The sequence below is a fragment of the Phyllostomus discolor genome, chromosome 6, assembly GCF_004126475.2.
Source record: "Phyllostomus discolor isolate MPI-MPIP mPhyDis1 chromosome 6, mPhyDis1.pri.v3, whole genome shotgun sequence".
NCBI lineage: Eukaryota > Metazoa > Chordata > Mammalia > Chiroptera > Phyllostomidae > Phyllostomus > Phyllostomus discolor.
This window is the reverse complement of record NC_040908.2, coordinates 61,397,031-61,423,652: the sequence shown is the minus strand read 5'-3', so window position 1 is coordinate 61,423,652 and position 26,622 is coordinate 61,397,031. Positions and strand designations below refer to the sequence as shown.

At 47.4% G+C, this 26,622-nt stretch overlaps 1 protein-coding gene across 4 annotated transcripts; it reads right to left on the bottom strand.

Moving 5' to 3' along the window:
• Positions 1-230: 230 nt before the first annotated feature.
• ELMOD3 (ELMO domain containing 3) lies at positions 231-26,529 on the bottom strand. Of its 4 annotated transcripts, none has more exons than XM_028516817.2 (13): positions 26,293-26,529; positions 25,642-25,707; positions 22,475-22,761; positions 21,260-21,337; positions 20,695-20,764; positions 17,698-17,766; positions 16,691-16,782; positions 15,299-15,470; positions 15,000-15,122; positions 10,187-10,317; positions 2,028-2,104; positions 1,605-1,732; positions 231-1,161 (listed from the first exon to the last, which is right to left on the bottom strand). In XM_028516817.2, the coding sequence occupies exons 3-13, from the start codon at positions 22,526-22,528 to the stop codon at positions 959-961; spliced, it is 1,197 nt and encodes a 398-aa protein (XP_028372618.1). In that variant the 5' UTR covers positions 22,529-22,761; positions 25,642-25,707; positions 26,293-26,529; the 3' UTR covers positions 231-958. The 4 variants fall into 4 exon arrangements, with proteins under 4 accessions (XP_028372618.1, XP_028372619.1, XP_035884119.1 ...); XM_028516818.2 differs by having other exon boundaries at positions 15,347-15,470; XM_036028226.1 differs by having other exon boundaries at positions 25,941-26,526.
• Positions 26,530-26,622: the final 93 nt, after the last annotated feature.

Genomic DNA, 26,622 nt, shown 5'->3' with positions numbered 1-26,622 from the left:
CAATCTTAACAAGAGTCAGGGGCACCTCGCCCGCTGCCTGGAGTGCACAAGAATCTCTGGACCTGCCAGTGTGGGGTGGATGTCATGTGAACTCAGTGGGAGCTTGTCCAGGGCAGAGCAACCTCTCCTGGAGCCCACGACCAGTGCCTTGGCCCGCTGGAGTGCCTGACTCTAACAGGGCCCCAGGAAGGCGCAAGGCTAGTCTTGGAGGAAAGCACGTGGAACCGTTATCCCAGAACAACTCTTTTATTCAGTAACTGCTGATGTGTGAACGTCCTCCTTCCCTCAGCCAGACTAGAAAACCATCTCTGATGGGAACTGCGCAGGCTCCACGGAGAAGCCCAGCTGGGAGGCGGCTGGGCAGCAGTGGAGACACAACGCAGGGAGGAGAGGTCGGGGATAGGAGAGTGGGATAAATACAAGGTCAGAAACCCCAGGGGGACCCAGGTACTGGCCTGCTGGATGGAGGAGAGTGAAGCCAGCCCAGCTGCAGCCTTGGGTAGCTTGGTCTGGTTCATGCTGCCCCCTGTTGGCTGCTGCCACTGCTAGCTTCTCCCTTCAAATTCTAACTACCCTGTGTTCCTGTCTGGTCCCTGTTATAGCCAGCACAGGCCTGAAAGCCCTGCTTAGGAATGTCCTTCAATGTGGGGATGTGTGAACATCCAGATGGGGCTCTCCCACCTCATGATCCTTTCATTCTCATCAAGATGACCTGGAACCCAACTTGGTAACCTGTGGCCCAACGAAGGTTCCAGCAAAGTTCTTGCTCGGAAGCAGATCTGTAGGGAGTGGGTCAAGTCTGAATGCCCGATGTGTCCTCGGTTCCTCTGACCAGGCCTGGGAGCTGCCTACATCCCTTCTGCTGAGATGGGAAGGGCCTGGCCCAGGCAGGGTGCTCCTGACATGGCCTGCCGGCGGCCCAGCCTTGCAGTCCCTCAGCCAGCCAGCCTCAGGTTGGTCAGCTCAGCCGTGTGCTTTTGGAGGAGGGCGGGGGCAGGTCACACACACCCGTGAAAGTGAGATCCTTGGAGCGAGGGGCCTGTGCCCTATAGCACATCTGCGCTGCCAACAAGGAGGCCTGTCCCTTCGATACGCCGGCCAAGTAGATCTCCAGGGTCTTGAGCAGCCGCCTTGGGCTCTTCTTGGCCAACGCTTCCAAGTCTGGAACAGAAGACATTGGGGAGCAAAAGGCTTAAGGGGGCTTTGGACTGCACAGTCCGGGGCCCAGCAGCTCAAGCGAGTGCACCCAACCCTGAGCCTATGGAGAGCAGGCAAAGGAGACTTATAAGAGGGGGAGTTCACCAGAGGGGGAGATCAAGGAGCCACATGTGCCCCAGGGGCCACACGCCACCTTGGCCAGGACAACGGCAACTTTGAATAGTCAGTCCAGTGTCAGACCCCGCTTTGACTCAGAAAGTAGGATCACTGTGGGTATGAGGGCAGAAACGCAGGGGATGGTAGCAGAGAAAGGAGAACTATCAGGCCCCAGAGGGTGGGCTGGAAGGGGACTGCAGCCAAAACTGGTCTCGCCCCCACCCTGGGGCCCCTGAGCCTGGGGACACTAGCAGTTCAGGAGCAAGGTCTCCCCAGAAGAAAGAGCACACCTTTGAGGACAAAGCCTGAGTCCGAGATGGTCTTCTGCTGTGTCTTCCAGACCTGAGCAAGGTGGAGGAAGGTGGCGGCATAGAAGCTGTTCACCACTGGGATCACCTTCTGCTGCCGATTACACTCCCTGCAGGACAAGGGAGGTCATCTGCTCAGCAGGGGACAAAAGCTGACATCTGGGCGCCCTCCCCCACTATTCTCCCAGGGGAGCTGTTCCCCAGAAGGCCTTCACATCTGAGGCAGGCTTGGGGAGGAGGGATGGGCTGAGGGATGGGCACGGGTGCACGGGGACTTTGCCTAGTGCCCCCAGAAGCCAGCAGGTGAGGAAGAAAGCTGGGGAGAATGAGGCAGGGAGGGAGGGAACCTGGCCCTGCTGGATCACTAATGAGCTGGGCTGGGGGCTGAGCAGTGTGGGGACTCACCTGGAGAGACACTCTTCCCTTAAGGCCTGGATCGCAATGCGGGTGATGTTCACGGACATCAAGCAGAAGGGGAATTGCTGCAATGGAAGTGGTACCAGGTCAGTGGGAGCCCAGGTCTTGCCTTCTGTGTTCTCCATCTTCCACAACCCAGTCTGGCCTGAAGGCCGTGACAACAGTCATGGCCCAGAGGCAGCTGCGATACTATGGGTGCTTACACCTAATGTTCACCATGACCGTCCCATCTTACAGATGAGGACACTGAGGTTCAGTGACCCTGAATATCTCTTCCCTAAGGCACTGGAACCAGGATTCCAACTGAGGTTAATTCACTCCAGAGCTGGTTTGCAAAACTCCTGGGAGAGTTCTCCAGCCTCTTCAACATCTGGATCCATTAGCTCTCGTAAGCCTTCACCAGACCTATCCATGTGCCACCCGAGGACCCTGTCACCCCCTGGGGCCAGGATGAACACAAGAGGAGTGAGGCCCAGGTACCTAACTATCACTTCTTCCCTTCTCTAGGCTTCTAGTTATTTGACTGCGCATAAGCATTTCATCCAAAATCAGAAAAGATGCAAACAGGTAGAATTTCAGCCTTGACTTGCTGGCACATCCCCTCTCTCCTAACCGAGGCCTCAGGACTGGCTGTGAAGCCCAAACTCCCCAGAGGGGGCAGCACGGAGTACAGCCGGGGCACTTCACCAGGTTGGGCCTCAGGATCCCCTGCGGGGGGTGCACTGCAGTGCTTTATTTTTGGAGAAGCAAATTCCTTCCTATTTAATAACAAAAAACTAAGCAGATGAAAAGCTTTTGCATATTACTTGTTAGTTTGCACTGTTGCACACAGACAAGGACATCCACTGAGAGGGACTCAGATCAGTGCATTCCTTAGTTTAGAGCCAGAGACAAAGTCTGTTTATCCCATCTACTTCCCCTGAGAAGAAAACTCATTACATTATGATGTGCTGTGCTGTCCCGTATGGACATTTAAATTTCAGTTAACTGTAAGTTATACAAAATTTAAATGCCACTCTTTAGTCATCCTAGCAATATTTCGAGTACTCAATAGTTACAGCTGTTTAGCTGCTGGATTGGACACTGCAGACCCAGAGTATGTCCGTTACGGCCCAGGGTCCAGTCAGAGAGCGGTGGCTGAGCTGTAGAGGATCTTCGGCTCCTCAGGGTCTGAAGATTTTGCTCAGGGTCTCCCCTGACACCTGGATCCCAGAGCTTGGCCTTGCCACCACCTGCTAGCTGTTGTGTCCTTAGGAAGGCCACCCACACTCTATGAGACCCAGCTTTCCTATCTCGCAAAATCAAGAAGCAAATAAATGCTGAGTTAACGCAGCAGGCCCGAGACTGCTGTCCTCAGAAAGGCCTGCCTAAAGGTTAGCCCTTGGCTAGCATCTGGGAGCTTGGGTTTTGAGATACTACCCCCATTCCCTCAGCACGACTTCCTGTGCCTAAATTCTTTGTGCAAATAATATGGTTTGTGTTAAACACCTGCTTCCCCTTCTGGAATTCTGTTATGGGCTAATTAGATGGGGCCTGTGTGACCAGCCCCCCCAAAACCCTCAGGCACTGAATCTCCAGTGAGCTCCCTGGTTGGCAGCACTTCATTTGTTGCACAGTGCAACACCGGAGGAGTTAAGTGTGTCTGGTGTGACTCCACTGGGAGGGACTCTTGGAAGCTTGCACCTGGTTTCCTTCGGATGTTGTCCCATGCACTTCTTCCCTTTGCTGATTTTGCTCTGGCTGTGCTAAATCATAGCTGCGAGTCCTCCCAGTGAGTCGGAGAACCTGAGGGTTCCTGGGGACCCTGACACCCCGATACAAGGGCCATGCTGGGTACCGTCAAGACACTAATCAATACAAAAATTCTGAGATAGCTTTAATTACCTATGGTTTACATGTTCTGTTGTCCCACAACCTGCCTCACAGAGGTGCTCTAAGGAGCAATTTAGATCACACATGCACAGCATCAGCCAGAGTAGGTGCTCACAAACGTTCATAATTATTAGTGTTGCCTCAGTGTGTGTGGCTGAGGTCATTTATACCTTCATGTATTGCCTGTTTAATTACCATATATACTTGCATAACATCACCCCTTCCCTTGATTTTTTTCAGTCTAAAAATAAATAAGGGAACAAGAATATGGTAGCAACATAATTAACAGAAGATTTAAACCTAGCATTCATTCACTTTCAAGAACATTCTTTTAAAGCCCACTTATTAAAAAGCAGTGAAAATCTGGAATTCAGGTGTAAGTGTCTCCTTTCCCTTGGCAGTTCCCTTGGATCTGAAAAGTGTCCCTTCGCTCTAAAATACTACACTGAGGCTGGGTGTGGGGGACTGACTAAGAGCAGAGGAAACCAGGCCTGGACACTGGAGTTTCCATTTAAAATTTGACTTTTCTAGCAGTCTCCAGTTGCGGGTGTGTGAGAGGCAACCGATGGATATATCTCTCACACCTTGATGTTTCTCTCCTTCTCTTTCTCTCTAAAAGTAAATAAATAAAATCTTAAAAAAAAAAACCAAAATAGAATTTCACTTCTCTTCATGCCTCATGTTTGGGCTTAAACACCTTTGAATACTGAAGAGGAAGACCAGGTTGTCCTTGGTGGCTGCTGACGTGGCCCCATTGCTGGAGATTCCAATTCAGTACTTCTGGGGAGGGTGCTGGGCGTCTGCACCCCCAGGTGTCTCTGACTGGTGTTGCTGGCGGAGAACCGCTGCTGTCAGGGGCCCGCCCACTAGCTGCCGGGAGACGTGGGTGGCAGGCCCAGCTTCACCACTTACGAGCCACCCAGCTTTGGGCAGAAGTACTTGATCTCTCTGATCCTCACACTGCTTCACAGTGAAAAGGAGATTCACAAGGATCATTTCTGCCCTACCCTTCTGTAGGTTTGTCATGCTGATGCGATCAAATACAAATTGTTGTGTGTGAGTGAGTATCACTACAACGTGCGTGCCCGCGGTTCGTCCCCGTGGGCTGCATCTCTTGGTGTCTGCTGCAGCACTCCTTCTCAGGACAGCGTGGGCTGAGCACGTCCACACTGCCAGGGCCCATGGGAGCCCTGGGGTCCATCTCCCCAGCGTTTCTAGTTTGGGGCCAGTTCCCCTTTGGCAGGATGTACCACAGGCACCTGAAACTTTAGTTCTCCCCATCGGAGAGAAACAGGAATGGCTGTTGGCAGGGCTGTATCCCCCAGCTGTTACTCCAATTTCATATCTGCCTCCTAGAAAACCCTGTGTTTTCAATATTCATAGGATCTTTTTTTCTTTTAAACCAAAAAACATTTTATTTTATAAAAGTCTGTAAGACTGGTAAACTGCAAGCTAGACTGATTGAGGAAAAGAGCGAGTGGACATAAATCACCAGCACTGGGAGTGAACAAGGGCATATCACTGCAGAACCTGAAGACCTTGAAAGGATATTAAGAAAATATTGTGAACAACTTTATGCTAATATATTTGGCAATTTAAGTAAAATGGGCACATTCCTTTAGAAAAAATTACCATAAGTGACTCAAGAAGTAGAAAACTTGAATAAAATTTTTATTTGTAATTAAAGATATTCCCATAAACATGCCCTGGCTGGTGTGGCTCAGTGGATTGAGTGCAGGCCTGGGAACCAAAGGGTTGCCAGTTTGATTCCCAGTCTAGGGCACATGCTGCCTGGGTTGCAAGCTAGGTCCCCAGTAGGGGGCGCACAAGAGGCAACCACACATTGATGTTTCTCTCCCTCTCTCCCTCCCTTCTCCTCTCTAAAAATAAATCAATAAAATCTTTAAAGAGACAGAGATAGAGAGAGATTGATTTCCATAAGGAAAAGTTTTAACAATTCCTCTGATACTCTGTACCAGGACCCATCTGTTTCTGTCTCTTAAGCAGGGGTAAGATCCATAGCCTCTTGAGATCAAGTTTTATTTTAAAATCTTGGAATTACTAATAGTTCAAGGAATTATGTATCTAAAAAGCTGAACAGGATATTAGAATTATTTAGGCCAAACCCTTAGTTCATAAAACAGCAAACAGGCATAGAGAGGTTCAGAGACTTGCCTCAAACCACAGCTAAATGATACCTATACCAGCCCTTTTATTTAATAAGCTACTGTTTTTCCATATTTTCTGACATGCATACAAGAGTACTGCGGAATAAACAACCCCCCCCCCCCCCCCCCCCCAGCAAATTCCACAAAGGCCAGCAAGCGAAGGGATGAACAGACTGGTCAGAGTGGTCAGCCGGGGTCCGTGAAGATCAAGTGCCCAGTGCTTCCTCTCTCACCTTGCTGTTCCCTGTCTGGGATGCTCCTCCCTCCCGCGTTTACATGCTTGGTACCCTCACCTCATTCAGGCCTATCCTTGAAAACAAACGAAGGACTCTGAATTGGCCATAACCCTCTGCTCTGGCTTCTATATTTCTGCAGGAAGGTCTTCCGAGAGTCTTCATAAGTCACAAGAAGGGAGAAATTGAGATCTGAGATGATTTATAGGAAATCATCAGCTGTGGGACCGTGGACAAGCCATTTCCCCTCTCTGGGTCTCTATTTCCCTACCTCTAAAATGAGGGCTGGACCAGTGATGGCTAAGATACTCCTCAACACCAGAAGTCTGTTGTAACGAAGCAGAGTCAATGTGAGAGACCACACTGTTTCATAAGCTAACTGGTACAGTTCTCAGACCCGACCCGGATGTCAGCCCCCTGAATCACGACGACCACAGAATACACCCACATTCTCGCTTGTGGGGTCCTGCTGTGTCTCAAGACCTGGGACTCATGAAGTCCCGTTCCTGCCTCCTCCAGTGCTTCCTGCTGTACACGGGGACATGTGAAGTCTTAAGATTTAATGAGTGTTTTTCCCCCAAAACACAGATATATATAGTAAACATTATACATTAAAAAATGCCTACGTGGCAGGAACTGTCTAATTATTTGTTTTATAGTTAAGAAGTTTTGGGTTCGAAGGTCCTACTTTACGAAGGGTGTGTGTGTGTGTGCACACATGTATTTCATGGATTTAAAACACATAAGATATATTTATGTATGTATTATAGATAAGATGCAAAAAATGTATTTTTACTTTTTGAAATCAAATTAGTTTGATAAGTAACACTAACTAAATAACTAATGTGCTTGATACTTCACATAGCTTATCTTTTTTTAAAAGATTTTATTTATTTATTTTAGACAGAGGGAAAGGGAGGGAGAATGGAAGGGAGAGGAACATCACTGTGTGATTGCCTCTCACATGCCCCCTACTGGGAACCTGGCCTACAACCCAGGCATGTGCCCTGACTGGGAATCGAACTGGCAATGCTTCGGTTTGCAAGCCAGCACTTAATCCACTGAGCCTTATCAGACAGGGCATACATAGTTTATCTTCAATTTAGAATAATTTTACAGGGCTGGAGTTACGTTCGCATGTTACAAAGGAAAAAAACTGAGGTCCTGGGACTTAAGGATTAATATGGTCAACAACACCTCAGGCCTGCCCAACTCTAGCCTTATAAGATAAAATGATCTGATTGAAATGCTGCAGGTTGGACCTTCAGCCACTCATTCTCAGGCTCCTCTCCCTCAGGCAGCATACAGGCACACGGCCTGCCTGTTTCTGTGAAGGGCTCCTGAAGACCTCTCCTACCAGAGCTGGGAGTGAGCCAGCAACACACACATGTAACTAGCTCAGTCTGCTGAGAGGGCCTAGAAGGAGTGAGATCTTAATAGCAGTGAGAATGCCTGGCACTCAGATCTTGGTTTCTAAATATCATTCTCTAATTTAAGGAACAAGGGCTCCTTGGAGAAGTGGTTGATTCCAGGGCTGGGAATTATTCAGGGAAAATACAAGATAAACTTAGATCACCTTTTGGTGTCCAGAGAGTAAAAGTTCTCGGGATAGGGCGTGGTGAAAGGGCCACCCTGCGGGAACGTTCAAATGGCCAAAGACAGAACAATTTGAGCAACGAAAGAAATGATAATGTTGGGTTATAACACAGAGGGTTAAAAATAATCCGTGAGTCCACGCTGGTATAAAAAGTAATTGAAGAATAGAAGAGCACAGACAATTCTTACAAATTTTATTAATTCTTATAGAATTAATAAATGTAGGAGGGCGAGGGAAACAGAAAATTGGCATTAGAACAAAGTTTGAGGACAAATAGGATATCTGCATAGTTACAAATTATTTTCCTCAACACGGTTATTAATCACGGAGGGAGAACCAGGGACTTCACAGTGCAGACCCAGCAGCTATCTCCTTACCCGCACAGTCCAGGCTGGCCTCGCCAGCAGTGAGACCTGCTGGCATTACGTGCTCCTGGCACGAGGCACGGAGAAGGGCACGTGACATCTGCAGCGTCCTTACGAAAAGTGCTCAACCTCAACCTAACGTTGGTACGGCAAACTGAACCCTCCCACTTGCTCTTACCTTTTCTTTACAGCTGGCGGCCGCTCTATCTTTCCAGGTGCTCAGATTAAAAATCATCGCTCCTCTCTTTTTCTTACACCCATATCCAGTCTATCAGAAAATTATGCTGGATTTACTCTCTTGAGCCCATACGCTTGAGATCCTATAGCCAGCGTTGGACCGTCTCACACCACCTCCTCTGAGAACACCATGCTCTAAACCGCCGTCATCTCTGGCTTGGTTATAACGCCCTAGAATAGTGGGTTTCGGCCCTTTTCATCTCATGGCACACATAAACTCATTACTAAAAATCTGTGGCACTCCAAAAAATACATTTTTTGTTTGAGCTGACAAAAAAATAGGTATAGTTTGATTCATTCACACTGGATGGCTATTGTTGTGTTGACTGGTATCATTTTCTTACTTGACGGGAAAAAGATGCCAGTGCCCCTGACTAAACAGTCAGGTGCTGCATGTTTTAGAACATCCTGCAGCACACCCGTGTGCCTCTTGTGGCATGCTGGTTGAAAATCACTGCCCTAGACTATTCTCAAGCTGGCAGCTGGTGGGATCCATTAAAAAATTTCAAGCTGAATCATGTACTCCAGGCTGTTGAAAACCCTTATTCTGCTCAGAGAAAAATCCAAAGTCCCTATCATACCTGCCAGGCACTATGCCCTCTAGTCCCTATCACCCGGGGACCTCCTTTCCTCCTGCCCTCTCATCCTCCTTCCACTCCAGCTGGCTTTCCTGTAGCTCCTTCCCATGTGGGACACACTCCCTCTGTGGGACCGTGCAGCAGCTGCTCCCTCCGTGTGGAATGAATGCTCTCCCCCCAGAAACCAGCTTGGCTAACATCCTCCCCTCTTCACGGCCTGTTATAAGTCTTGCTCTCTCATGAAAGCTACCATGACCACTCCATGAAATACTATAACCCCCTCCCCACATTCTCCAAGCCTTACCCTACTTGTGCTTTTCTCCTTAGCACTTATCACCATCAAACACACCCCATAATTTCTGTACGTCTTATGCTTACTGTCTTGTCTCCTCTGCTAGAAGCATCTTAGTTTTGCTCACTGATGTATCTCAAAGCATGAAGAGCAACAACTAGCAAGGAGATGCTGAATAAATATTTGTTTAGTGAATTAATTCCAGGTCCCATGAATCTGGGATAGATGAATGGCAAGAACAGGTCAAATCTGTTTTTTTTTTTTTTAATGGAGGGAGTACCACTTTTTACTAACTGCGGAAAATATCAAACCCAATCCCACAAAGCAGGCCTGGACAGACACCTGGGCCTACAGGAGCCGCTCCTGGCCTGTCAGTACATCCACACGTCACCTGACCCTCAGAGGCAAACTCTGGGCCACACAAAGACTCTCCTCCTTCAGGCTCAAGGATTTCCTCAGGGAGTGTGAGGAGAAACACTAACATCACAATTATGCCTAGTGCTTTTATACATTACCTCGTGTAATTTTCCCAACTATCCAGCTGACGTTTCCAGGATTCCCACTGTGCAGATGAGGAGCCCAAGACTCTGGAACTGAGGTGACCCCTGACACACATGCTAACAAGTGGCGGAGCTCCGATCCCAGCACCGACAGGGGAAGACCACGCCTTCTTTGCCTCAGCTGTCCTAAGAGCCCTCAGTGACCCAAGATTCTACCCAGGAGGCCCGCCTGGCAGCTAAGAAGAGCCCTGTGCCCAGGCCTCAGCTCCCCAGCTCTCCCTGCGGGCTTCCCACCAAAGCCCCACCTGGATATGGTGACGAGACAGGCGGAAAATCTCCTGGGCCATCAGCAAGGTCTTTGCATCCATCACCAGGTACAGCAGATGCAGGAGGGCGAGGAAGCCCACTCCTCTCAGGTCTGTGGCTGGATTTGCTCCTATAACAGAAACCATGAGGAAACATGGTGATAGGGAGCAATGCTTAATGCAACTCCTGCTCCTGTGAGCTTCAACAACTTAGTCATAGGCCAAGTGGAGAGAGCCTAGACTTCCCCTAACTAGAACTAGATGCCCTTAGCGGGGCAGTCAGAAAAGTGGGACTTTTATCCTTTCCTGGGGCTAAGGAGCACCCCTGCTCCCTCTGGGGGTATCAGTGGAAGTGACGTGGATGTCAGTGGAGGCTACATGGGAACAGTGATGAGGCACTCTGGCCCCCACTGGCCAGTGGGTGCCAAGTGGGGTAACTGGGTTTCCACCCTCACCCAGCAGTAGTGCGGTGACATGCCCCTTCCCCACTGGCTCAGTATCAGAGGAGTCTTGCTAAAACAGAAGATTTAAAGAAGACCCAGAGTGTCATTACACAATACCCAAAATGCCTGGGACACTTGTTACACCAAGAACTAGGAAAATCTCAATTTGGACGAGAAAAGACAATCAGTAGATAGCAACACTGAGAGAACACCGAGGTTTTAATTAGCTGGTAAGGAGTTTAAAGCAACTGCTGCAGGCAGAAAGAATGATGGCCCCTCCAAAGACATCCCTGTCCTAAGTCCCAAAACCTACCTGCAGGTCATGTTGCAGGCCAAGGGGGAATTAAGACTGCAGGCTGCTCGTCAGCAGATAAGGAAAGTATCCTGGATTATCTGGGTGGGTGGGCCCAAGGGAAGAAGTGAAAGAGGAAACACAGATCTGAGAGCAGATTCAGGCTCTGAGATGCGATGAAGAAGGAGGCAGGCAGGCGGGCAGCCTCTAGAAGGGGGAGAAGGCAAGGAAACAGAGGCCCTCCTGAAGCCCACAAGAATGCAGCTCTGCTGCCACCTTGCTCTCACCCCAGTGAGACCCGGGTTGAACTTTGGAACTAAAGAACTGACCAGTCTGTGTTGTTACAGCTACTAAACTCAGGATACTTTGTTACAGCAACAATAGAAAATGACCACTGCAGTTATCATAAAAGTGCCTTTGATAAATAATTACTAACACACTTAGAAAACAAATGAAAAAATAAAGTCTCAGTAAAGAAATATCAGATGTAAAGAACCAGACAGAAACTTCAGAACTAAAAAAAAAGAACTAAAATTAAGAACTCGATGGATGGGCTCAGCAGCAGAAGAGATACAACAGGAAAGAATCAGCGACCTTGAAGATGGAACAATATAAATTACCCATGCTGAAAAAAGGGGAAAAACAAAACAAAATGAACAGTACTTTGGAGATCAATGGGCTATAACAGAGATGAAAATAACAACAACAACAATAGAACCTGCGGGACATGTGCAACAGAAATAAAGAGACAGCTTTTGTGTCATCGGAGCCCATGTGGGGGTGGGGCTGAAAAGAGTCCTCCAAGTAGTCACAGATGAACATTTACCAAATCTGGCAAAAGACATAAACCTACAAATTCAAGAAGCTGAGCAAACCCCAAATGGAGTAAGACCAAAGAAATCCATACCAAGACTCATCCTAACCAAACTGCTGCAAACCAAAGACCTCCCCGACAAAAAAAAAGAAAGAAAAAAAGATTTTTTTAAAAAAGGAAGAAAAGAAAAAATATCTTGACAACAGAAAGGGAGAAAAACAACTCCTTAACCAGCAGGGAGAAACCATTCAAATTATAGCAGCTTTCTCACCAGAAATAATCAGGACCAGAAGGAAGCAGCACATTTTTCAAGTGCTGAACAAGAGCTGCCAACCTGGAATTCTATACCCAGAGAAATGACCCTTTAGGAATAACGGGGCAATTGAGTCATTCTCAGATGAAGGAAAAGTAAGAGAATTTATTGCCAGTAGACCTACATAAGGAAATGGCTAAAGGATATTTCCGAAACAGAAAGGAAATGATAAAACAAGGAATCTAGGAAATCAGATGAAAAGAAAGAACAATGAAAAGAATAAATATATGGGTAAATACAATAGATTCTGCTTCTTCTCTTGGGATTTTTAAACTGTTTAATGGTTGAGACAAAAACCAAACGCTCGTGGATTTTCAATGTAAACAGAGGAAATATTCAAGACAATTATAAATGAGGGGAAATAAAGGGCTTAAACATGTCCTCAATACCAGCAGACTACCCATTAATTATGGGTGTATCGAGTATCCTTTTTAAATTAAGATATTTTCCACTTCCGGCAAGATGGAGGCATAGGTGGATGCACTGTACCTCCACGCACAACCAAGATTAGAACAACAACAATTTAGAGGCAGAATAACACCCAGAACTGACAGAGAATTTATCTGAATGGAAGTCGGACAGCCAAGAAGTTGAAGTAGACCCATTTATCCAGACCGGTAGGAGGGGCAGAGACGAGCAGCCGGGCGCAGGTCGAGGCGCACGGAGACCAGGGAGAATAGGGCGCATAAGGCAACCAGGAGCGAGTAAGGCATCTGGGGCGCGCAGGATAGCAGCGGGTAGACCCTGAGTATGCAAGCGGCAGCTGGCGGACCCAGTGTGGCGGCGATTGTGGAGCAGGCAGAGCGTGCAACCCAGGATCCCAGAGAAGGGACTGAGGTCCCAGGAGAATGGAGCTACTGCCACTGTTCCCTCCCACCCCCTCCCCTGCCCCCACATACAACGTCACAATCTAGCGACTGGGGTGCCCAGCCCCGGTGAACACCTAAGGCTCTGCCCCTCACCGTAACAGCAGCGACCAGACCCCTCCCTGCCAAAAGAGAGAGAAAGAGAGAGAGAGAGAGAGAGCCAATCTATCAGATGCACAGTTCAAAACACTGGTGATCAGGAAGCTCACGGAATTGGTTGATTTTGGGCGCAAATTAGATGAAAAAAATGCAGGTTATCATAAAAGAGATGAAGGAAGATGCATGGAGAACCAATAGTGATGGGAAGGAAACTGGGACTCAAAACAATAGAGTGGACCAGAAGGACGAAAAAAACAACCAAACAGGAAAGAATGGAGAAATAAGAATTCAAAAAACGAGGAGAAGCTTAGGAACCTCCAGGACATCTTTAAACGTTCCAAAATCCAAATTATAGGGGTACCAGAAGGGGAAAAAGAAAAGCAACAGATTGAACACATATTTGAACAAATAATAAAGGAGAACTTCCCCATTCTGGCAAAGGAAATAGACTTGAAGGAAATCCAGGAAGCTCAGAGAGCCCCAAAGAAATTGGACCAGCCCTGGCTGGCATAGCTCAGTGGATTGAGCACGGGCTGGGAACCAAAGGGTCCCAGGTTCGATTCCCAGCCAGGGTACATTCCTGGGTTGCAGGCCATAACCCCCAGCAACCACACATTGATGTTTCTCTCTCTCTCTATCTCCCTCCCTTCCCTCTCTAAAAATAAATAAATAAAATATTAAAAAAAAAAAAAAGAAATTGGACCCAAGAAGAAACACACCAAGGCACATCATAATTACATTAGCCAAGATGAAAATGAAGGAGAGATTCCTAGAAGCAGCAAGAGATAAGGGGACAGTAACCTACAAAGGAGTTCCCATCGGACTGTCAGCTGATTTCTCAAAAGAGATTTTACAGGCAAGAAGGGGCTGGAAAGAAGTATTCCAAGTCATGAAAGACAAGGACCTATATCCCAGGTTACTCTATCCAGCAAAGCTTTCATTTAGAATAAAAGGGCAGATAAAGTGCTTCTCAGATAAGGTCAAGTTAAAGGAGTTCATTATCACCAAGCCCTAATTTTATGAAATGTTAAAGGGACTTATCTAAGAAAAAGAAGATAAAAAACATGTATAGTAAAAGGACAGCAAACTCACAATTATTAACAACCACACCTAAAACCAAAACAAAAACAAACTAAGCAAACAACTAGAACAGGAACAGAACCACAGAAATGGAGATCACATGGAGGGTTAGCAACAGGGGAGTGGGAGGAGGATAGAGGGGGAAAAGGTATAGAGAATAAGTAGCATAGATTGTAGGTTGAAAATAGACAGGGGGAGGGTAAGAACAGTATGAGAAATGTAGAAGCTAAAGAACTTATAAGTATGACACATGGACATGACTAAAGGGGGGGATATGGGTGGGAGAGGGTGTACAGGGTAGAGGGGAGTGAAGGGGGAAAATGGGACAACTGTAATAGCATGATCAATAAAATATATTTAAAAATAAAAAATAAAAAAAAAGACTTGACTTTGGAGAATGAAAACACAATAATGTAGACCAATAATGTGTAATAAAATTGTACACTTGAAACAAAAAAAAAATTAAGATATTTTCCTATTCTACACAAGCATGATTTGATGATTTTGAAGAGTAGCACAATCCAAAACCAGGAGAAATCATTTTGTTTCACTCAAAAATAAAATAAAATAAAATTTTCATCCATATTCATGGAAAATTTAAAAGAAAAAACGAGATTCTACATCACATCACTCCGATGGTTCCCAGCTCACTCAGAGAAGTGTTTTACAATGGTCCACAAGGCCACAGCTGGCTGCCTCTCCTGTCACTCTCTCCGCCTGGGCCGCACAGTTTATCGGAGTTCAGCATGCCTCATGTCAAGGCCTTTGCATCCCTTCCACCCTCTCCCTGGATGCCCCCCTTCCCTCAGATACCCTGTCCCATGGTGCTGGCATGACAGGAAGAGATCACTCTGGTCCTAGAATCAGAGGTCCAGGAACAGAAGGAGAACCATTCCTCTCTCTTACCCTGAAAGCCCAGATCTTCCCAGTGATCTCCGAGGAGGGCACAGTCAAACTTGGAGCCCGTCAGCTTCCTGTAGATGGTCTGGAGGACTCGGCCATGCACTGGGTCTTGGCTATCCAGGCCACCTGCCCCAAGACACATGCATGCTCTCTGTTGGATTGCCCTTTGAGGGAAGGCTGAGTGCTTCTCAAGGTAGGTCTAGATTGTACTCAAGACACCCTGTTCTCCCAACGTTTACCCCTCAATTCCTGCTCCCCACACCAACATGGAAAATGCAAGACCCTTGGGGGAGGCTCCGTACCAGGGTGGGCCAACAGTGCTGTCTGCCTGACCTCACCAGTGCACTCACACTGAGCAATGGTCAGGACCAAGTCCCTTTCTTCACGGAGGCCCTGGTGGAGCTTTGGAGGCCCGAAGAGGCAGTGCCGGAGGGCAGCGAGCCCAGTCCGTCGGATTGTTGGTTGGATTCTTTTCTGGGGAGAAAGTTGCAGGTCATGGGCAGTGTGCTGGGTTCATCTGCTTTGATGAACTTATCATCAGGCTGAGTACAGAGACTGTTCTTGCAGAAAGAAGTAGTTCCCCTGGGCTAGTCTCTGGGCCAGGGAAAGGGGGCAGAAGCATGAAGCACATGTGGAATCCCTGGAGACAGGCTCTCCCAGCTCCCAGGTTCTTTGTAACAGAGAGAGAGGACCCCAAGCCTAGGCATTATCAGTCAGTTGTCTACATTTAGTCCTTTGGGCTCTTCCAGAACTAGCAATTCCAGTGACTGTCACAGAGGCTAGAGAGCCCTGGCTGTAGGGACTCCCCGACACGGTCTCGCAAACACCAGACCGGGCTTCCCATCACGGCTGCTTGTATGTAGCCCTTGTGTGTCTGTCTGTCTCTCCACAAAGGACACAGTTTATAAAATCTAGCAGCACTCTCAAATTCCAGGATGAGACAGCCAGTGGGGACGGGAGTTTAGTGGAGACCTTTTTGGGGAGATACTTCTGAGGGGTAGCTAGAGCCTGTGCCACTACTACAACCAGCCCTTCCCAAACCAGCCATGCTGACTTCTCATCACTCAGGGCCACTGTCACGGGTCTTTTAACAAACTGATCTGGGCAGCTTCTGGCAACCTGACTCCTGTCTTCTTAGCCTCTCTCTTGGGCCAGGTTCCAGGTAGAAGATCAGAAATCCCATTCCTCTAAACTTACTCCTGGTCACTCAAGATGCCCCAGAAAGCTTGCCAGCTGTTAGTCTCAATATTCTTTCTTTTCTCAATCTTACATAGTTTTTTAAATTCCCAGATAGCTTCTGATACCTTGAGGGAATGAAGATTTTCTTACATTAGCCACAAATAGCTCAGTTCTCTGGACAGTCTACCCTGCTTCCCCAAGGAACTACCTAGCATTTGACTCCAGACCTCCCCACCCCTATGATGGAAGGAAGAGCAGGGAGCAGCTACAGGGACCTCTGCATGACAGGGTCACACGAGCTCTGGGCTACAGCCCCAGAAAGGCCACTGGAGCCCTGCATAAATACGAGTCTTTGGCAACCATGACCCTGTGCCTAAGATTTTATTTTGGTTAAGACAGGGCCCTCAGCTGGCAGCTTCCATCCTGCTTGCCCTGTGCCCTGTCCTGATGGGATAAAAACCTGGCTCCTGGAAGAAGGTGCTTTGCTTGGATTCCAAACCTCCCTACTGCCATACCTTGAAGGAGGAGAGGTCAGCAGTCTGGAAATGCTGCAGCGCCTCACTGAAGGAGATGAGCTGCCCAGGCTGGTCTGAGCTGGTTTGGCTCCCTGTGGCAAAATGAAGAGGAAGACACCCCAGCATTTACAACAGTTGAAATTCTGTCAGCAGCCATTTACTGAGGCCTTCCAGTGGTCGCCTCTAAACCCAGACCTGGCTTCCAGCTATGAACATCAGACACCCAAAGCTACTAACTAATCCTCTTTCAAGGGGCTGGCGTTGTCTGCTGGGCCTTTCAGACCGCCAACCTATGCGGCAAGGAGAGATACATATGCCCCTCACGGGCTCCCTAAATTCTACCCATTTGTGAGGTGGCCAGTCACTGACTGGAGTAGGCACCCACACAAGAGCGTGCCACAGGTTTGCTTAGGGGTCTTTCCCAGTTTCTACTCTGCTCCTTCTCGTACCCTGCATATGAATGACCCCCTCTCTATCCTTTGTTCCAGTCCATAGGGAATTAACTCATCAATTAACAGTAACATCTCTCCAGGAGCTCAAGTGGGACTCAGGCTACACATGGGTCTTAGTTCTGCTTCCCTGTAGCTCTCAGAAAGGATGTGAGACCATTTTCACCAAGCCCTTGGAGCCTTCCAGCAGACTTCAGCCCCCAACTCCAGGGGCTTCCTTGTACAGTGAACAACCTGCTCAACTTCACACCGAGGCCCTGGTTGCCTGCCTCCACCCTCCTGCCTAGTCTTGTCGCCCTGCGGAGGCAGACCCTGACCAAGGTCCTCCCTGTCTTCTCTCGGCCCTTTCCCCGAGCCATTCATTCCCATTCCCTCCAGAATGTAGTCTTTGGCTTTGGAAGTTTTATTCTTTGTCACAAAGCTCAAATAAGGCCACTCAATAATTCTGTCTCCTAATCCCAGAGTCACAGAGACATGAGCCTCACATGTGAGACGGTGCCTTTACCGGCAGCTGATTACATGGAGATAAAATCAGCTGCTATTTATTCTCACAGTTACCTGTCTCTGGCTGGATGTTGTCCACGGCTTCCCATTCTCCTTGGGCTCTGAGCACCTCCGTGCTCACAACTGCAATGGTGAGAGAAGGAGACCCTCTGAGATCTAGGTAGTCTGGCTCACGGTCAGCCCCCAGCCGCATCCACCTGCCTTGGGTCTTGTTGCCCTCAGGCTCCCTCTTCACATGGCTGCCAGAGTGAGCTACTGAAAAGGCAGATCTGATGTCCCACCTGGTCAAAACTCTCAAGGTGAAAGCCAACCGTTCAGCATAGCATTTAAGTACCTTCACACTCTGGACCCTCCATACCTCTCTAGCTCTGCCCTAGGACACACAGAAGTACCTAGCTCCTCCACACTTCTCACCATCAGGCCTTGGCACAGTTCCTCCACACTTCCCACCATCAGGCCTTGGCACAGACTGCTCTCCCTCTGCTGAGTCGGCACCCCAGGTTCCAGCCCCTCTGCTGCAGCTCCTTCCCATCCCTCCGCCAGTTCTGAGCAGCGCCCTCACCCGGATGCCTCATCATAGTGCTGTGACCATCATTCTCACTGCACTGGGCACTCCATGAGGGCAGGGCTCTCAGAACCCAGCGCACAGCCCGACATACGGTACGTACGTGCTCAGCAAGCATTTGATGAATAATAGCGCAATAAAGGTGGGGGGGGGGGAGCAGAGGAAAAAAAGAAGCAGGACAGGTCCTCTAGAGCCACTACACAGCCCTTGTCTCCAAAGCACAGGTGTCACTCTCAAGCCCAAACTGCCAGTAGCTGTCCTGTCCCTGGCTTTTCCCATTTGCTGGGAGGACATGAACAAATAGTGGGAAGAATGAAGGGCTCCAGTTAAACCCCCGAAGTTGTGATCCCTCTAGCCTCAGTGATAAAAGCAGTTTAGAATTGTTCCTTTCTGTCTTGAACGCTTGGCTGAGGACATCCCATGATGACAAACTATTTTGAAAGTATATTTGCAAATTAAATAAAATCCTACCCCAAACTCAGAACACTAGTGGATAATGAGGAAGAGAGGGTTGCTAGGAAGCAGTAGAGGACGGTTACTAAAAGCACACTCTCGAGTCTAACTGCTGGGGCACGTCTTCCACTCCACCCCTCACTAGCTGTTTTCTCTGGGCAAGTTACTCAACCATCTACCATCACTCATGGGACTAGTGTAAGGATGATGTAACTCCAGTTTCTCAGGGGAGTATGTGGCCCAAAGATAAGTGCTCAATATATATTAGGTAGTCTGGTCACAGTCGTGGACTTGGGCCCAGCAGGGCAGTGAACAGTGGTGGCAGATGAGATGAGTCTAGGGTCCTGCATGTCTGGACCTCTGGGAAATTCAGTCCCGCCAGCCCCAAACTCTGGGTTGGGCAGCAGACACAGAGCCTCAGGGCTTCCAAGCTGGATAACTTCAACAGGATACAGAACACTCAACCATGAATAGTAAAACAAACAAACAAACAAACAAACAAAACTTATTTCTAGCATGTAGGACCCTTGGGAGATAAAAATGAGGGGCAAAGTGGCTGAACAAAACGAGAAGAGTGGAACAGCAGCAGCGAATGCTCGTTATGATGCTGAAGGGGCTCCTCACCCCTCATCCCTGAGCCACGCCCAGGTTCACTGACTCTTTACCCTTCAGGTCCTTGTGACAAGCAACTTGACCAATCTTTCACCCCACACGCCCTCACCAGCAAACAACTCAACAGACTGTGAACAAGGAGCAGAAACCTCGCCAGCAAGGGTATGGGACTTTGCTGTCATAGTAGATTAGTCAATTGGAAGTACAGGTCTCAACCTAGTAACTGCCTGGTAACCTAGGCACCTAGTCATCTGGTGCCTACCACTGGAGACAAATATCCAAACCGTGTAAGAGTGTCTCTCCTTTCCTTTTGGAACCAGGCAGACTCCTTCTCCATCTGAAGATGATACTTATATGAATACTAATTTCCTCCTAACAGAACACACAGGCAACACAAATCTCCAGGGTAATAAACGCAGCTCACTTTAGGTATGGTTCTGTCTTTTTTCCTGTTTCCAACTGCCTCTTTATTTAAGCTCTCCACTTACTCACATGGTAACCAGCATTGCTGATTTAGTCAGCCTGCTACTTTAAATTAGCTGAGCACAATCTCAAATAAATTATAATTGTTTAAAACAATTAAAAATATCTGGCACATAATGCCAACTGTATTAAAATATAAAATATTTTAGCATTTAAGGTAAAAAATCTCTAATAAATGTTAGGTTTGCCACCACACAGTAAAAATAAACTACTATTAAAATATACTTCATCAACTTCCAAATAATTTTTCTGCCTTGGAATATTTTAATAAGCCTCCTATTTTGGAGATTATATTTTGTTTGCAAGGTCTCACTGCGATTTACATTCTGTGTGCTAAGCACTTTACCTTGCCTCATTTAATCCTTACAAAATCCCCATCATATATGTTCTGATACAATCCTTTCTATAGATGATAAAAGTGAGGGTTAGAAAGGTTATGTAATTTGCTCAACTCATGTAGATGGTGGGTGAGAGAGCCAGTATTTAAGCCAAAGCTATTTGGCTCCAGCAGTGGCACTTCTGAATTGGTGACTATGCCTTTCTGTGGAATGAACTTTAAATATAGTAATGTAGGAAAGAACCAAGCGAAGCACGTAAAATAGGATGCTTTTTCAAAGCCTTTTTGCATATACTGTCTCATTTCATTATGATAATATCCTTGGAAGGATAAAAGAGGTATTAATATTTCTACTGTGGACACAGAGATTTCATGATTCGCCCAAAGGCACACAGTGGGAAGTCACTAGCAGGGCTAGTGGGGCTAGATTAGAACTCAGATCTTTTGACCTCCAGTGTTGATTCTAATTCCCCTTGAATAATGAATCTACAAACGTCTGTAGAACAAGTAGTGAGAGAAATTCAAATGATGAAAAGCAGATCCACGGGGGAGCTCTGACGTGGGCCCCACCCAGGCTCCAGGGGCCCGAAAAGGACCTTACCGCCCGGCGCCCATCCACAGGCTTCTGCTGTCAGGGCCTGAAGGATGCGGTGGTTCTTCAACTGTGAGATCTGTGGGGGCGGCGATCTTTAGTATGAAGGTGGAATTGATGTCCCCCCTCCACGTGAACACACCCCACCCACTGTACTGAATGTCTTTGAAGCTGGAGGCCAGACACATCTAGTCTACTCTGATGGGCTGATTAAAGCCAGTCTTAAAGAGAGGCCCCTGGAACGCTCCAACTACGATGAGAAGTTGGGTGATGTGGGGATAAGCGTTTGCTTTCCGTGAACAAACAAACAAACAAAAATGCACACAACTAACTCAGCTGACACTGTGGCATGCCTCTGCTATTCCCGCTGCACTTTATACTCTGCTTCACTATAGCAATGATCTTATTAGATAGAGCTTGTTTTGGCTGTTTGGCCCTACACGCCTTCCCCTGAGTGTGAGCTCCTGGAGGACAAGGCCTATGCCATCCTGTGTCATGTGTTCCTGGCACCACACAGTGGCATGCAACAAAAACTAATACTGGCAGGAGGTACTATGGTGTGGGCAATATGTACAGGAATTTCTCGGAATGCCAGAAGAGCGCTGTTGTCCTTGTCACATGGTGGAGAATACCCAGCAGACACACCTTCAATCTGAAAGACAAACCAGAGTCAATCTCCTGGGCTCATGCCAGTCCCCACAGACAACAGCTTAAGTGTCACACGTTTACCCAGTACCACACACATAAAAACTGGTGAACTCCTAAGACATTAACTACAAAGAATACTATAAAAGAAAGCTGTTTAACCTAGTTTCAAAAACTGCAAAAAGCTGAGTTAATGTTATCTCAAAATTCTTATATAGCCCTGGCTGGTGTGGCTCAGTGGGGTGAATGCCAGCCTGTGAAGCAAGGGGATCACTGGTTCAATTCCCAGTCGGGACACATGCCGTGGCTGCGGGCCAGGTTCCCATTAGGGGGTGCACAAGAGGCGACCACACACTGATGTTTCTCTCCCTCTCTTCCTCCTTTCCCCTCCCTAAAAATAAACAAATAAAATCTTTAAAAAAAATCTTATAGAGATATACAGATTTCTTGGCTCTGCTAAAGGTCTCAGGGCTCTGAGTAAGTGAAGTTCAGTGAGGCAGTCCCCTCACTTTTGCCCTTTCTGCTCAGCCAAACCTGTCCCTTATTAGAGCCTGAAAAAAACCCACTGGACCAACTTTTTGCAACTCATCTCATCAATACAGGGCTAATTTACTAAATATGTTAAAAATTAGCCCTACAAACCAGTAAGAAAAAACAAAACAAAACAAAAAACGCAGTAGTAAAACAGACATAGATATGGGCAGTTTACACAAAAGGAAATATAGTTCTTAAATATAAAGAAATGCTCAACCTTACTCATGGTAAGAGAAATGTCAACTAAAACTACTCTTAGATAGTATTTTTTAGTTAGCATATTATCAAAGACCAAACCCTGCAGAGTGAACTGTTATTACCTCTATTGCTCGACAGCACCTGACAAAATCATACGTGCTTTGCACACTTTGGGGCTGCAGTTGCGCTCCAGGATTCGTCTACCAGACACACTCATCCACATGCAAAATGAGATGCTCACAGTGTCACTTGTTGTAGCGCTGCTACATAGCAAATAATAGCAAAAGGCTAAAAAAATGTAACTGTCCACTACCAAAGCAAAGCTTTATGTTCTCTTGATACCAGCTCTTATTAGTGACGACATATCCCAAACCAACATCTTTTTTTCCCCCAAATAGAAATGCTTGCTTACCTGTCCATTTTTTAATTCTTTCTCATTATGGAAAGAGCAAGATTTTTCATTCATGACTCAAAATCATTTGTTCAAGTGAGCTTTGTCCTTGGGTTCAGAAAGGAGTTTAATAGGGTTTGAGATTAGAAGCTACGGGGAGAGCCAGAGATCCAACTGTTCTACCTTTGCCTTCCTTCTTGGCAGTCATTCAGACGTAGAGCGAGAAAAAGTCCCTACGTGTCATTGCCAGGGTGTAGATTTCTGTGGGTACTGAGAGAAGTCCCTGAGGTCTTTGAAGGCTTGGCCCTCTAAAAAAAGAAAAAAATTAAAAAGGAAACTGGTTTCATTATCCAGTTATGCCTCTGTTGAGAAAAACTGACTTTAAAAATCTTTAAACAACGTCCAGTCAAGATGGAAATGTAGGTAAACACAGCTTCCTCACACAATCACAGCAAAAATTACAACCTTATTACAAAACTATCACCCAGAATTGTCAGAAAATCAAGCTGTATGGAAGTCTGACAACCAAGGAATTAAAGAAGTCATGTTCATTCAGAAGGGCAAGAGGGATGGAGATGCAGCGATGGTCCCACATCGACATATGGTAGATAAACACTGAGAGGGGTATCTTGGGAGTGAGGGATCCCAGCCCCACACCAGACTACCCAGCCCAGGGTTCCAGTGCCAGGAATATAAGTCCCCATAGCTTCTGGCTCTAAAACCAGTGGGGGTTGTGGTGGCAGAACAAACTGCGGGATTCCCAGGCATCTCCTCTTAAAGGGCCTGCAACGAATTTAGGACTTACTTAGACTCACTCTCTTTGAGCTCCAGCATTAGGGCAGCAGCTTGAAGGGCACTAGTGGCATACAGGGAGAAGCTGAAGTGTCTGGCATCAGGGTAAGTGCCAGGGGACAGCTTCCTCCTGGACAAAACTCCAGAGGCCAGGCAGCAACCATTGTCCCCTTTCTGAGCCCTCCCCCACACAGAGCCACAGAGCAGCAACACCATATTGGAGACTCCATCAACCTGATTCATATGACTTGCCCTGCCCTGGTGATTACCTAAGGCTCTGCCCCATCCAACTTACTGGGCACTTTCCTACATTAGGTGATGCTGCTGAGACAGTGGGTAAAAGCAGCTCTACCTAATACATAGAAACAGGGAGGCTGCCAAAAGGAGGACACAAAGAAACAAGGCCAAAATGAAAGAACAGAACAAAACTCCAGAAAAAGAGCTAAACAAAATGGAGATAAGCAATCTATCAGATGCAGAGTTCAAAACACTTAAGATGCTTAAGGAACTCACTGTGTACTTCAACAGCAAAAAAAAGAACCAGGTAGAAATGAACGTTACACTAAGCAAAATAAAGAAAAACTTACAGGGAATCAACAGTAGGGTGGATGAAGCTAAGAATCAAATCAACAATTTGGGACATAAGGAAGAAAAAAGCATTCAATCAGAATAGCAAGAAAAGAATCCAAAAAAAAATGAGGATAGGGTAAGGAGTCTCTGGGACAACTTCAAATGCACCAACATTTCAATCATAGGGGTGCCAGAAGGAGAAGAGAAAGAGTAAGAAATGGAAAACTTATTTGAAAAAATAATGAAAGAAACTTCCCTAATTTAGTGAAGGAAATAGACATATAAGTCCAGGAAGCACAGAGAGTCCCAAACCAGATGGATGCAAAAAGGCCCACTCTAAGGCACATCATAATTAAAATGCCAAAGGTTAAATAAAGAGAAAGAGAGAATCTTAAAAGCAGCAAGAGAAAAGCAGTTAGTTACCTACACAGGAGTGCCCATAAGACTGTCAAGCTTATTTCTCAAAATAAACTTTGCAGGCTAGAAGGGACTGGATTGCTGAAAGGACTGGAGGGTGCTGGGTAGAGGGGGGCAAAAGGGGAAAAACTGGGACAACTGTAATAGCATAATCAATAAAATACATTTAAAAATGGCCCTGGCTGGTGTGGTTCAGTGGATTGAATGCAGGCCTGAGAACCAAAGGGCTGCTGGTTCAATTCCCAGTCAGGGCACATGCCTGGGTTGCAGGCCAGGTCCCCAGTAGGGAGCATGGGAGAGGCAACCACACATTGATGTTTCTCTCCTTTTCTTTCTCCTTCCCTTCCCCTTTCTCTAAAAATAACTAAAATCTTTAAAAAAAGAAACAAATAGAAGTTTATAAACCTAAAAAATATCTTTAAGCAGCTATAAATTTATTCTGAATAAATAAGATGCTTTAGCCAAATACCTCCCTCTTACCACCCAAGCCACTGGATGGAAAGAAGGAGGCCCTGTGGGAGTCTGGGTGCTGGATTCTTGGTATCCAGAAGGCAGCAGCACCACTGTAAGTGGTAGAATTCTGTTTCTGACAATGAAGTTAATGGGATCTGGTACCCCAGATCCCATTATCAAAGGGGTGAGGCTAATGGATGGCACCTTGAAGGGTAGTCTTAGTGAAGTGCTCAGGCTTGGGTCTGGGGGCTTATAGTATTAGATCTGGTTCCCACATTGGTAGAAACTCAAAATGCAGCACAATGCCTAGCCTTATTCAGTTGCCACCAATATTGTGCATGTTGCAGCTGTTTAGCCAGTTTGGCTAATTCAGTCTCTCATTCCATGTGCACCTGAGGAAGACGGCCCATCTATCATCATGGGGGAGCTGGACTCATGGATGCATCACAACAAAAAGCCAGATCATAATGCACAGATGGCCCTCACACAATTTCACAGACTCGGGTGACTAAGGAAAAAGGATGTCATCTGTATGATGTCAGCCTTCCAATGTGAGAATATGATCTGGATTCCCTAAGAACTGGATGCCAGTAGCAAACAGGAATCTCCATTGGGGTAGGACACATTGATTCTAAAACTAAGAGCAGGATTACCTCCTGCTGTTGGGCTGGGCATCTGGTTCACTGTAATTTAGAAGGGAGTGCAGTGCCCCTTACTCATGGCACTGCAGGAACCAGCTAGCTCCCACTATGTCTTCTGGGGCCTCAGCATCTGCTTCTTTTTTCTCCCTCCTCCTTGACCTCCATGACCGCACATGACAAAACACTCATACATAGGCCAGCCTCGGGAAGGTGACAGTGACAGGCAGGTAAGGTGACAGCAATCTCAGGAAGGCCCTTCTGTCACTGTGCATGAAATGAAGCAAGCAGAATAGAAGCATGAGCAGCTTTACACACCTGCTAGTGTCTCTGTTCTGGCGGGAGCACCGCTGGCGTCTTCAACAGTGTCCAGACACTTACTATCTGTAACAGAACGGAAAGAGCCAACACTGTCAACCGAGCAAGTCACTCCCACCAATATTTGGCAAGCTGAACCTGAGGAAATGACCTTCCTATAAAGATGGGTCCTTTTTAAATGAAATAGTTATGATGCATTCACTTTAGGTAAGGGACTTCATTGCGGGTCTGATTTTCTGACTGCTTGCTGGAGTTTAAACTCTCTGAATAGGTATTTACTTTAGAAACCGGGTCCATACCTTAAATACAAATGCGCACATAGGAATGATAGTTCTCTGATCCTTTCATCAGGCTGATCGCTGGACGGCTCCTCACGGCCCCCACGGAGGGAGGTGCCACGGGGACCCAGCCACAGGCCTGGGGACGCCAGGAGGCCTCCGCCGCAGGCAACGCCATTCTGGGGAAGCCGGGGCCGCGGCCCAAGCTATTGGTCTATTGTGGGGGCTAGCAGAAAAGGGGCTCGCCGCCTGCGACGCGCAGATCTCGAGAGATCTCCACCCAACCACACAGCCAGCCAGCTAGGGATGTGAGGGGCTTCCGGACGCACAGATTCTCTCTATCCGGTGGGGAAAATTGAGCAAAGCGACTTGCCTAGGGTCTCTCAGCGAGTCCACAGCCGAACGCGGACCAGAACCCAGGTCTCCGGCCTTCCAGTCAGGGTCCTCTCTGAGTCCTGCAACTTTCAGCCTCGCCCCGCCCAAGGGCCATCATTTGCATCCCACATTTCCCCCTCCTTAAGGTCCCCGGGGCTCGCCCGAGGTGTCCTAGTCGTTCAAGGAGCTTCCCCACCGGGGACTAACCCCTTCGCCAGGCTCCTGTCGCGCATGCGCAGTGGTTTTCCCGACGGCCACTCACGCCGAACCCCAGCAGGCCTGCGGAGACGCTGTTGTTGCCAGGGAAATACGGAGAGTTGGAAGGGTC

Bases quoted from the DNA above. Each gene is read 5' to 3' on its own strand.
- ELMOD3 (XM_028516817.2), bottom strand. From the start codon at position 22,528: ATGAATGAAAAATCTTGCTCTTTCCATAATGAGAAAGAATTAAAAAAT. The intron at 2,105-10,186 runs GTGGGGCTTTGG...CTTCCATTGCAG, and splicing joins TGTCTCGTCACCATATCCAG to CAATTCCCCTTCTGCTTGAT. The intron at 1,733-2,027 runs GTGAGTCCCCAC...CTTGTCCTGCAG, and splicing joins AGGGAAGAGTGTCTCTCCAG to GGAGTGTAATCGGCAGCAGA.